Below are 13,599 nucleotides of genomic sequence, written 5' to 3'. Positions count from 1 at the left end.
GTATCAAAGTTTAGCTGTAGCCGAGCCGTAAGCGAGCGAGAGCGGAGGAGCCAGGAAAAGGACAGCGTCACTGAAGCGATCACTTTTTTCCAAGCGTCGAACGAAAAATGATTGTGGGTTTAGAACTTATCCCAAACACCTGGATAGTCCGATCCTCCATCCGACTCCTGAACAGGCGGGTCCAGCCAAAACTGCTACAAAACACATCCGGCTATCTTACAAATTGTGTCAATAGTGGAGTGGTGATAGTGCATATAATAAATTCTTTCTCGTGAGGAGGATAAATCAGAAGATTAAAAATATTATTCCCATACCGGGAGTCGAACCCGGGCCGCCTGGGTGAAAACCAGGAATCCTAACCGCTAGACCATATGGGACATACAAAAAAACAACCTCAAATATTTGTTATAAGAAATATCAGTAATAAGGTGAATTAAGTATATTTTCCAAACATATGTTTTACACCTATTAAACCGTAGTTGCAGCGAAACGAACGTGTTACTGACCCAACTTCAGGGATTGAAAAACGTGTATTTTAGTAAATTTGACCTCGCCGCCATCTAGAGTTCATTAGATGTAACCGATAATAATAACCCTGGTGTGAACTAGTATTTAGCACCACGGGTTAGCGCTCACTGAGTGTACCTATAGTAAATGATATTAATAATTTTCTGAAATGACAGTAAAATTAATTATATAACGGGGGAACCGTACCTACGACTTTTGTTTCTAACACTGTGGTAAATATGGACGCTAAACAGATGACGTAATTTTCCCTGGAATGATACAAGATCAAACACAGCAGGGGGTGTCCTGCTGTAGGACTGTACTGCTGTAGATATAGCGGGAAACGGGTTGCATAATTAACCTGGTACATTTTAGAGCAATTTAGAAAGTGAAAGTGTTTGCGTTTCTGTGACTGCAGCCGTCTCGAACGTATAACCATGATCACCCCTCTCTCCAGTCTAAATGGTATCGTCCTTGACGGAGAGACGGCCACTATTTGACAAAGTTGCATTCGGTAGTTAGCTAGCTAGTTAGGTGTTGAAGTAATACACGTAGAAAATATATATTTTGTAACAATCGGGCCTTGCACGTGTACGCCAAGGGATTAGATTTTCGCGTGAACGAGATGTCAACACCAGCGAGGCGACGTTTAATGAGAGATTTTAAAAGGTAAGCGAGTGGAAAATAGGAGCCGCTAACGTTAGCATTGTTGGATTAGCTTGTTAGCATTAGCCGGACCCGGAATTGTAAACAACATAATCACAAAGCCACAAAACAACAGACAAATCAGAACCCCGGCTTTGAAATTAGAATTTAAAATATATATATTTCATGTGTTTATCGGGGCGCTACAAACGGGCTAATGAGTTGAGTGACCGGCTATTGACGGGTGTGATAAGTCGCTAAGGTTTGTGTTGAGGTGTCAACTAGGAGGTGTTCGGTGGATATTATGAAATTTATGGTCATGTTTCAGTGTTGGGATCGCATGCAGCTGCTAATTGTGAGGCAACGTTGATGCAGTCACGTAATCGCGAATGTTCTATGAAAATGTTACCGGCAGTAACCAGTGAGATGCCCCCGGCATGGGGAGAAATGGTCTTTGGGTAGATATACCATCCAAATGCACAGTGATCGGGGAATTTCATATCTCCAGGTCTAAACACATGACTATCTAAGCCTGGGGATAAGCAGCCATCTGCCCAACACACAGCTTTCATGCCTGATCTTCAGTGAGCTTTTCTTTTCTTTTCCAGCTAAGAAAAGGAAAAAAAAAAACGAGTCATTGATTGTGGTTTCTCTGGATTAAATATTACAACATTTTGACTGTCTCATGTGTTTATTTGGTATGCACCCAGTTTAAAAACTAGTGGTGTAACTAACCCATAGAGCTTTTTTGCAGATGGAATAAATTGATCAGTCACTCACCAAAAAATAAAAATAATGAAGTGGCAATTAATAGGGTACCATATTCTGCTACTTTGTACTTCATCCAATAACAAACCGCCATGATTATATGGCATCAAATAAGAAACTGTTTTGGTTATCACAAGTTAAAGTGGAACATCATGGTGTCAAGCGTGTACAGAGGGCAAGTGACAAATTTCAAGATTGTAATTTAGGATTAAGGTTAGGGTTGTGAATTAACCATGATGTTGGGTATTTTTTTTTAAATAACTGGGTGCTGCACTAGAAAGTCATGGTTTATGAGTGGTACCATAGCAATGGCCTAAAATAATGCATAACCACCTGCTATTGTGGTAATCATTAAAATCCTTTTAAGGTAACTATCAAGTAAAAACACCAATCTATTTGTTTTTCCACTTTTATATCCCACAAGAGTGTTGGTGTCAATTCCAGCAGAATTAAGCAGAGCAGGTAGCACTGTGTAGACTGCGGATGTGTGCTTCAGACTACCTGTCCATGTTCTTGGACAAAACACTTGATCTGCATTCTCCCAGTCCACCCAGCTGTAAATGGCTGCGATCATCATCGCACTATGACAGGTGTCGCCATCTGCCCTGCATGTTTTTCAACTCTCCCTGCACCACCCACTGATACTTAGCTAAGTTGGGAATGCTTAAACAATCAAGAGATGGAACATGCCCGATTTTAGCAGATACACAAGAAAAACATACAGGACAGGTGATCTCCAGGAGCAGGGTTCGTGAGCCTTGCTGTGTGCAGGGATGAGCACCAGTCTGAGTAGGATTTCTTCATTTCAACACACCTGTTAAACTAATTTTTGCAAGCCTTTATGCAAATCAGGTATAATCTCAGGTTAAGTTTGTAAAAAGTCTGAAAGTGATCAGTTGTGTTCTCTGCACAAATGTTTGCTTTTGACTTTAACAAGTTAAGTAAAATGAGTGCACACTGCTTGTGGATTAATATATTTATAGTATTGTTATAATGTAGTTGTTGTAGTAATGGAATTTTAATTGGAGTATATGTTTTTATATACCGGTAGTTGTGACTTGAAGGAATTGAAAATAATTTGATTCTAACCTTGCTTGTTGTAGGCCTAATATAATTACAGTTAGAACATCATTACATCATTATTACTTTGATACACTACTTATTACATTGATACACCACTTAGCTTCTGTGCACAGTCCTAATATCCATGGCAGTTACAGCATAATTGATATTACAGAAGACACCTACTATCTCAAATCTTAGCAAGGGGTATTAAAATGCTTGATTTTTCATATTCAGCATGCTCTTTTTGGACATTTATTGTTTCAGTCACTGTCATTTTTAAACTTGTAAATACTTTTTTTGGGGGGGAGGGGGGGTAGCAACCACATAGTCACTGGGGACTGGAGATGTCGTTCAGTGATGAGTATTACATGTTGTGAGGTTATATGTAAGTAACACTGTAATGACAAGAGGTGTGACTGATAATGTATCTTTACTTTTTCCTCTGTATTACTGAACTTTGTTAGGCTGCAAGAAGATCCTCCAGCTGGAGTTAGTGGGGCCCCATCAGAAAACAATATCATGGTATGGAATGCTGTCATTTTTGGGTAAGTTTGCTTTATTAACTTAAGAAAAAGTAAAACGAGAAGAACGGCATTTTAGAAAACATTTAGTGAAGAATTACCTGCTTAATTTGAAGGAGAAAATAAGTAATACAGCTGGTTTTGTGAGACTTATATATTTAATGAAAAGTTGAACAGTTTGCAGGTTTCTTTACCAATTTATGTATTTGTCTTTTTAGACCAGAGGGAACACCTTTTGAAGATGGTAAGTTTTAATCCTGTTCGGCCTTTAAAAGTCTAGTTGGATGTAGGCCTTCCCATCTTTTTGTTGCTACAGAGTTCAGTGCCACTTTTTCTCAACTTTTTGATCATCTTGCCAATTCGTTTTTTGGCGTTAGTGGTTCCTTTTAAAACCCTTTGGGTCCAGGTTGTGCGTTGCATCCCTTTGTGGTCTGAGGGAGTGTTGCGTTGCCCGGCAGTTGTCTGATAACACGATCTGCCCATTTCCATTTGAATTTGTTGATTGTTTTGAGAATCTCATGCAGGTTTTCATTAAAGTTCTAAAAAGGGACAATTCTTTGTCAATCTGCTGTAATTTTCAACTTTATCTTTCCAACTTTTCTGATAGTCATCTAACAGATAAGTTTGTCTTGTCTTGTATTTAGAAATATATATTCACTGGAATATGAATGGGGTTCCATCTTATGTACATGTCAAGAGCTGTCCCTTTTTGCCTTCTGTAATATTTTGCCATCCATGAAAATCCTTTTTTGAGCTTTTTCTTTTTGGGCACATTGTCATTACAAAGCCAACTTTTTATATATAACATATATGTGCAACTGAAAACTGTGTATTAAGTGGCACCATCAACTGAACAATGAGCCGGGTATTGAAGATACATTTCCAGAAGTTCAGGTCACTGTAATAGCTTCTTTGGTGCACTCAACAAGGTTGTGACAAGGTTCCAGACTTTCTCACAACAGCAAATCTGTCATTGTTATCCTCTGATTTTAACATTGTCTCTCTGTGGTTTGTAATGTTTGCATTTCAATTAATTATGCACTTATTTCTTACTCATAGGTACCTTCAAACTAACCATTGAATTCACAGAGGAATATCCAAATAAACCTCCAACAGTGCGATTTGTTTCCAAAATGTTTCATCCAAATGGTATGTGCTTCACTGCCTGTAGCTTTTAATATTGATAATAATAAAGTTCAGCCTCTTCTTTTTGTTCTTTTGACCATCATTCTTCTTGTTGTTATAAAGGTTTACTCAACAGGATTATTATTTTTACCTATTTCAAAGTTTGTCGTAAGACAGTCGCCAGGGACTGAGGTGGTCAGACTATTGCAAGTAATATAACTTACATTTCAACATTGTACGTATTTGTGCTTTTAGCCACACTTACTTATAAGAGAATTAATTTGTTGGAAGCATCACTTGGTTTCTTCCACTGGTAAAATTCCTGATCCTACTTTTTGTGGTCAGGAAACCATGCACTTGTGCTCAGCATTGCCACATCCACCATGTCTCACAACTGCTTTGTGTCCTGACTGGCATCTTTCCAGACAGACCCGATGTCCATCTTTACTTGGCCTGGTCCACCCACTGGGGTCCTCAATAATGAGACACCTGTGTGCTGGATCATGGCTGGGGGTGAAAATGCACCACACAGCTATAGTAACACAGTGGACACCCCTCGTGATGCACATAATTTCCATCATCTGTCTCTCAACTGTTTATTTGACAAAATCATTTTCAGCAGGACTCGAGGAGTGTCCTGAGAGACCAAGTACTGCAGCAGCACACATTTCCCTCTTCTGTACACAGAAGGATTACAGATAATATTTGACTTTTTTTTTTCCTCTCACAAATGAAACACTTCAGACTTTTGTAATTAAGAATGATAGTCAAAACTACATAAGACCTGAGGTGTAAACTGATGTTTTTTTCACTTGTTAAATAGCTCTTTTTACTCGGTGATTGTGTTCTTTTGCAGTGTACGCAGATGGGAGCATATGCTTAGATATACTTCAGAATCGTTGGAGTCCAACTTATGATGTCTCTTCAATCTTAACTTCAATACAGGTAACTGAAGACTAGTTTGAGCAGATTAAAAACTTTGTTGATTTACTTATAAGAAGCTTCACTTTTGTAAATATAAATCCTTTACTGTTTTCTGTGTAAAAATGGTAACAGCTACAATAATGACTACTCGTAAAATACATAACTTTCCAGTCAGTAAGAGGCTGTTGCTGTCATTTACAGTGCATCTGGAAAGTTTTCACAGCGCTTCACTTTATCCACTGTTGTTACAGCCTTATTCCAAAATGGAGTAAATAAAATTTCTCTCCTCCCCCCAAAAATTTCACTCACACCACCACCTAATGACAACATGAAAGTGTTTTGTTTTTTTGCAAATGTATTAAAAATAAATAAAAACTAAGAAATCACATGTACATAAGTATTCAGACCTTTGCTTAATACTTGTTGATGCACCTTTCGCAGCGATTACAGCCTCAAGTCTTCTTGAATATGATGCCAAAAGCTTGGTGCACCTATCTTTGGGAAGTTTTGCATATTCCTCTTTGCAGCACTTCTCAAGGTCCATCAGGTTGGATGGGGAGTATCGGTGCACAGCCATTTTCAGATCTCTCCAGAGATGTTCAATCGGATTCAAGTCTGGGCTCTGCCTGGGCCACTCAAGGACATTCACAGAATTATCCTGAAGCCACTTCTTTGCCATTTTGGCTGTCTGCTTAGGGTTATTGTCCTGTTGAAAGATGAACCCTTGCCCCAGTCTGAGTTCAAGGGCGCTCTGGAGGTTTTCACCCAGGATGTCTCTGTACATTTCTGCATTCATCTCCTCCCCATCCTTACTAGTCTCCCACTGAAAAACATCCCCACAGCATGATGCTGCCACCACGTTTCACTGTAGAGATGGTGCCTGAATTCCTGCAAATATGACGCCTGGCATTCACGCAAAAGAGTTCAATCTTTGTCCCATCAGACCAGAGAATTTTGTTTCTCATGGTGTGAGAGTCCTTCAGATGCCTTTTGACAAACTCCAGTTGGGCTGCCATGTGCCCAACTGGAGTGGCTTCCTTCTGGCCATACAACCATATACAGGCCTGATTGGTGGATTGCTACAGAGGTGGTTGTCCTTCTGGAAGATTCTCTCTCCACAGAGGAATGCTGGAATTCTGACAGAGTGACCATCGGGTTCTTGGTTACCTCCCTGAGTAAGACCCCCCCCCCTCCCCTCCCCTCCCCGATCGCTCAGTTTAGACGGGCAGCCAACTCTAGGAAGAGTCCTGGTGGATCTGAACTTTTTTCATTTACAGATGGAGGTCGCTGTGCTCATTGGGACCTTCAAAGTAGATATGTTTCTTTCCCCTTTCCCAGATTTGTGCCTTGAGACAATTCCTTTGACTTCATGCTTCATTTGCGCTCTGACATGCACTGTCAACCGTGGGACCTTATATGTAGACAGGTGTGTGCCTTTCTAAATCATTTCCGATCACCTGAATTCAAACCTCATCGCCAGATTGTCTTAAGGTTGTCTTCGTTAAGAATTAACATCAAATTCATCAAGTTTTATCTCTAAGGTTAAAGTTAAACCTAATGATCTTAACATTTTAAGTCTGATACGTAGGTTAATTAAAGGGACAATAGAGTTCTACATCTCTATTAGTGAAAACAAGGTCAAACGTCTGCACTTAGCCCATGCCACCCTGGCCAAACATCAATAAGCTTACCACTGACAAGTGAGACTTTTCTGTAGAAGGCTTTTACCAAATACACTTCAGTGATTTTGACCTTTGTTCCCAAAATCAACAGTTTGGTGATTATCAGGCAATTAGGAAATAATATGCACATAAGATTTTTAAAAAGTATGCTCCAGTGACTTTGACCTCAAATTCAATGTTTTTTGGGGGTCAATATATCTAACATACTTAGTCCAACATTTGCTTTTCACACACTTGAAGGAAAACTGGTTAATCAATCAATCAATCAACTTTTTTCTTATATAGCGCCAAATCACAACAAACAGTTGCCCCAAGGCGCTCCATATTGTAAGGCAAGGCCATACAATAATTATGAAAAACCCCAACGGTCAAAACGACCCCCTATGAGCAAGCACTTGGCCACAGTGGGAAGGAAAAACTCCCTTTTAACAGGAAGAAACCTCCAGCAGAACCAGGCTCAGGGAGGGGCAGTCTTCTGCTGAGACTGGTTGGGGCTGAGGGAAAGAACCAGGAAAAAGACATGCCGTGAAGGGGGGCAGAGATCGATCACTAATGATTAAATGCAGAGTGATGCATACGGAGCAAAAAGAGAAAGAAACAGTGCATCATGGGAACCCCCCCACAGTCTACGTCTAAAGCAGCATAACCAAGGGATGGTCCAGGGTCACCCGATCCAGCCCTAACTATAAGCCTTAGCGAAAAGGAAAGTTTTAAGCCTAATCTTAAAAGTAGAGAGGGTATCTGTCTCCCTGATCTGAATTGGGAGCTGGTTCCACAGGAGAGGAGCCTGAAAGCTGAAGGCTCTGCCTCCCATTCTACTCTTACAAACCCTAGGAACTACAAGTAAGCCCGCAGTCTGAGAGCGAAGCGCTCTAATGGGGTAATATGGTACTACGAGGTCCCTAAGATAAGATGGGACCTGATTATTCAAAACCTTATAAGTAAGAAGAAGAATTTTAAATTCTATTCTAGAATTAACAGGAAGCCAATGAAGAGAGGCCAACACGGGTGAGATATGCTCTCTCCTGCTAGTCCCCGTCAGTACTCTAGCTGCAGCATTCTGAACCAACTGAAGGCTTTTTAGGGAACTTTTAGGACAACCTGATAATAATGAATTACAATAGTCCAGCCTAGAGGAAATAAGTGCATGAATTAGTTTTTCAGCATCACTCTGAGACAAGACCTTTCTGATTTTAGAGATATTGCGTAAATGCAAAAAGGCAGTCCTACATATTTGTTTAATATGCGCTTTGAATGACATATCCTGATCAAAAATGACTCCAAGATTTCTCACAGTATTACTAGAGATCAGGGAAATGCCATCCAGAGTAACGATCTGGTTAGACACCATGCTTCTAAGATTTGTGGGGCCAAGTACAATAACTTCAGTTTTATCTGAGTTTAAAAGCAGGAAATTAGAGGTCATCCATGTCTTTGTCTGTAAGACAATCCTGCAGTTTAGCTAATTGGTGTGTATCCTCTGGCTTCATGGATAGATGAAGCTGGGTATCATCTGCGTAACAATGAAAATTTAAGCAATACCGTCTAATAATACTGCCTAAGGGAAGCATGTATAAAGTGAATAAAATTGGTCCTAGCACAGAACCTTGTGGAACTCCATAATTAACTTTAGTCTGTGAAGAAGATTCCCCATTTACATGAACAAACTGTAATCTATTAGACAAATATGATTCAAACCACCGCAGCGCAGTGCCTTTAATACCTATGACATGCTCTAATCTCTGTAATAAAATTTTATGGTCAACAGTATCAAAAGCAGCACTGAGGTCCAACAGAACAAGCACAGAGATAAGTCCACTGTCCGAAGCCATAAGAAGATCATTTGTAACCTTCACTAATGCTGTTTCTGTACTATGATGAATTCTAAAACCTGACTGAAACTCTTCAAATAGACCATTCCTCTGCAGGTGATCAGTTAGCTGTTTTACAACTACCCTCTCAAGAATCTTTGAGAGAAAAGGAAGGTTGGAGATTGGCCTATAATTAGCTAAGATAGCTGGGTCAAGTGATGGCTTTTTAAGTAATGGTTTAATTACTGCCACCTTAAAGGCCTGTGGTACATAACCAACTAACAAAGATAGATTGATCATATTTAAGATTGAAGCATTAAATAATGGTAGGACTTCCTTGAGCAGCCTGGCAGGAATGGGGTCTAATAAGCATGTTGATGGTTTGGATGAAGTAACTAATGAAAATAACTCAGACAGAACAATCGGAGAGAAAGAGTCTAACCAAATACCGGCATCACTGAAAGCAGCCAAAGATAATGATACATCTTTGGGATGGTTATGAGTAATTTTTTCTCTAATAGTCAAAATTTTGTTAGCAAAGAAAGTCATGAAGTCATTACTAGTTAAAGTTAATGGAATACTCAGCTCAATAGAGCTCTGACTCTTTGTCAGCCTGGCTACAGTGCTGAAAAGAAACCTGGGGTTGTTCTTATTTTCTTCAATTAGTGATGAGTAGAAAGATGTCCTAGCTTTACGGAGGGCTTTTTTATAGAGCAACAAACTCTTTTTCCAGGCTAAGTGAAGATCTTCTAAATTAGTGAGACGCCATTTCCTCTCCAACTTACGGGTTATCTGCTTTAAGCTACGAGTTTGTGAGTTATACCACGGAGTCAGACACTTCTGATTTAAAGCTCTCTTTTTCAGAGGAGCTACAGCATCCAAAGTTGTCTTCAATGAGGATGTAAAACTATTGACGAGATACTCTAACTCCCTTACAGAGTTTAGGTAGCTACTCTGCTCTGTGTTGGTATATGACATTAGAGAACATAAAGAGAACATAAAGAAGGAATCATATCCTTAAACCTAGTTACAGCGCTTTCTGAAAGTCTTCTAGTGTAATGAAACTTATTCCCCACTGCAGGGTAGTCCATCAGGGTAAATGTAAATGATATTAAAAATGATCAGACAGAAGGGAGTTTTCAGGGAATACTGTTAAGTCTTCTATTTCCATACCATAAGTCAGAACAAGATCTAAAATATGATCTCAGAATTCTCAAGCTGTGTAGGATAGGTTGGAATCATATTGATTTGTGGGTCAAAGATCACAGGAAGCAGTTTAACCAGAAATTGGCTGTGAACAAATTTTCTGCCGTGTACCACATTGTCAGAAAACCTTACAATATAATCCAACTGCAGAAAGTCTATCAAGTTTGCAGTCGAGGTCACTTTGTGGTTGGCATTTCTTTACCCGAATATTACTTTGTAAGCTACCGATATTTACTTGAGGGTTATACTGTTGATCCATCAACTAATAAACAGCTGTTGGAATTAGCTTTAACATTTTTTAAGCCTTTAAAACTTCAGCTAATGTGACTGAGCAACAGCCCACAGTACTGGCATATGATATTTTTCAAGTACTTATCAAATTTTACTCACTGATATAATTTGCATTGTTTTCAGTCTTTACTGGATGAGCCAAACCCGAACAGTCCAGCAAACAGCCAAGCAGCCCAGCTCTACCAGGAAAACAAGCGAGAGTATGAGAAGAGGGTTTCTGCTATTGTTGAACAGAGCTGGCGTGACTGTTGACCCGTGTTATTCTTCAGGTATGAACCATGTCCAGCCCAGAATCAAGAAAGCACCGCTTAAGTAACCAGATCTCACAGAAATAAAGACACATTTTTAAGTATTCCCCCGTATATTTGTCCCATAACTGTCGCTGAGTTTGTATGCCGTTGTGTTGAGGCATTCGTCAAGCCGAATGCTGTTGTTGGACAAAAGCTTATGTTTGTTAAAAGCTAGTGTACTGTTATCTCTGGGTTACTTGCAAACATGCCCCAACTCTGTTCTTAAAAGGTAATAGCCATTCTGTCACTTTTTTTCACATGAAGTAATCTGGCTGGATGGTGGTGACAGTTAACTCGATGTGCTTGCTGTGTGGTTTGCCGTGTAAATGCCAACAGTTACTATTTACAAAAACACAAGTTTTATGTGGGTGTTTCTCTTTCAGTGGGCTCACAGCTTTTGGTTTTGTTTCTGCCTCTTTTTTTTCTTTTTTTTTTCTTCATTTTTGAGAAAGCCTTTCAGAGGGATCACTAACAGAACTTTCACCTGGCATAGACTTTCACATCTCTAACATGGTCACTCAAGTTCTGCCTTTGGGGGGTTCATTTGCTCTCCTGCCTTTTGTCTGGGGCAGATAACATGTATCCCTCAGAGAAACAAAACATCATACCCTTCCAGAACACATAGGTTCCATGCACAGAATTTCATAATGCTGACATTTAAGCCAGTGAGAACATTTGTATGCTGTTTTACAATCTTGCATATCAGCTGTCATAAGCTGATTTTACTGGTTCAAAAGAATGGTGTCTGTTTTCATATTATAAAGTTTTGCACTGGTAACCCATGTAACAAACTGTACATTTTCTTGTAAATAAAATAAATATGCTCAAAAGTGGTTGGGATAAATTAATACTTGAACAACCTGTTGTTGTCAGTACTGATTTATTGAGGTATTACAGTTTTAGAAACAAATTAACAGTTTAACTGCACACGCCAACATTTAACAGACTGACAGTTTCGACATAAAGAACACTGTAATTTTGGAGCTCTTGGTAAACAAGGTCACCTCACTGAGACCTCGGACAAGTTTGTCATTCTCCACACTGTAACTGACCATCTCAACAGTCTGTCTGTCAATGTGAAACTTTATTAACAACATCACCATTAAGACCTTAGTCATGTTAGGCACATTTCACTTCTAAATGTGACCATCAAGGGTCAGAGTGTCCGAAATCTTGTGTACTCAACTTGATAAAAAGATTACTGAGGTGAAACTTTGATCCAATCCCAATGTCTGCCTCCACAGACTGAAGTGCATTACTGGTAAGTACATGAAGGTTGAGGGCTGTCCCGCTGTCAAATCAAGTGTATGAGGGTTTGTGCAGACATTTTAAGCTGTTTATTCCCACTTTCTGGAAGTGTCCATTTTTATATGTATATCTGACAAATGGTGGAAAAAGTAAACGCCTGTAACAAAAAGAAGAAAACCTGGAATAAAGAATCATTGAGAATGATTAAAAATGCATGGATATGTTCAAGTCAGGCATTTGTTTTCAAACACCTTGTACGCAAAAAAAAAAAGGTTCCAAACCCACATGAAAATAAAAAAAAATAAACTATGAAGATTTGTGTATTTTAAGTTGAAATTTAATGTGAGGTTTATGTCAGTCAAGCATAAATTAATCATTAAGAATGAGAAGATATAGTCATAAATAAATGATAAATGGGCAGTGCTTAACACTTCTAGACCGTCAACATCTCCAGTCGTGATTTATGTCTGTGAGGGTTCAGGGCAGACATTGAAAATGGGCCTAAGGTCACCTCACATAAGGCCTCCTCACGCTGCACTACACATTTCAGGCTGGAGAACATCTGTTAGTACAATGTGATGTACATTTAATTTTCCAGAGAGAACACTCCTACATACAACACAATTATCAAGTATATCACTGAAAGATTACCAAGTTTAGCCCTATTCAGCTGAGATTCGTTTGATACGTGGAGGTGGAGAAATGTATTAAGGGTATGAAAAACACAGGATAATACTCAATATATAAGATCGAGATAGGAATGGCTACTCCATTAACAGCTCAGCAATGTCAATGGATTTGTCTCTTCAGTCACCTATCATAACTTTGCTTTGCCTCTTGAATTCACTTGTTTTTGCAGTATGCTGTGCAGAGGTGCGCAACAGTGTCCACTCCAAGTAAAAAGCAGGTGGTGTGAAGGCCTCATACAGGCACAAATCAAATGTGTGCTGTGCATGCTGTGTGCACACTCCGTGCAGTGTGCACACAGCATGCCAAAGCAGGTGTTCCAAATACAAGTGGGGGAACACATAAGTAGGGGGCTGACATGAATGTGATCGCAGTTTCAGACATTAGCTGTTATAGGTGTGAACAAACTGATTGTGTGAATGTCAAATCTCTGCTGCTGGAGCCATGCCCCTCTCAAATGCATCTAGGTGTGTATCCTTGAGATAAACGGCCAAAAAAAAACATTCCACACAGCATTAGTGACGCATGCACTAACACAGGATTAATATAACGAGGTAATTTATATGGATCGTATTACATAAAGTAAATGGTGCCTGGATCTTTGTTGACACCAGTGAGTGCAGCATGTAAATGACGGAAACGGCACGTTTTGACATGAAAGAAAGAAGAGGGGAAAAAAAAAAAAAAAGAGGACCACTTGGAATAATTACTTTACACCATCACAGGATTCATCAATCATACTGCGCACATGACAAGATTTCTTCGAAGGCAGCAGGAGATGATAAAGTATTTTGCAGCTTTTCTCACTGACCGTCATTCACGTTCATCA

At 39.5% G+C, this 13,599-nt stretch overlaps 1 protein-coding gene and 1 non-coding gene across 2 annotated transcripts; one reads left to right on the top strand and one right to left on the bottom strand.

Annotated features, from left to right (window-relative positions):
• Positions 1-305: 305 nt before the first annotated feature.
• Positions 306-377, bottom strand: trnae-uuc. Its single transcript has one exon. It is a non-coding gene; the product is annotated as a tRNA-Glu (tRNA).
• Positions 378-964: 587 nt separating this feature from the next.
• Positions 965-11,270, top strand: LOC117520438 (ubiquitin-conjugating enzyme E2 A). The gene is made up of 6 exons (XM_034181785.1): positions 965-1,176; positions 3,450-3,530; positions 3,725-3,750; positions 4,566-4,655; positions 5,488-5,576; positions 10,669-11,270. Exons 1-6 carry the CDS (start codon positions 1,133-1,135, stop codon positions 10,795-10,797), a joined length of 459 nt encoding a protein of 152 aa, XP_034037676.1. The 5' UTR covers positions 965-1,132; the 3' UTR covers positions 10,798-11,270.
• The last annotated feature ends 2,329 nt before the right edge of the window (positions 11,271-13,599 follow it).

Source organism: Thalassophryne amazonica, chromosome 11 (genome assembly GCF_902500255.1).
Source record: "Thalassophryne amazonica chromosome 11, fThaAma1.1, whole genome shotgun sequence".
Classification (NCBI taxonomy): Eukaryota; Metazoa; Chordata; class Actinopteri; order Batrachoidiformes; family Batrachoididae; genus Thalassophryne; species Thalassophryne amazonica.
The sequence above is the reverse complement of the archived record's forward strand: the minus strand, read 5'-3'. Positions and strand labels throughout refer to the sequence as shown.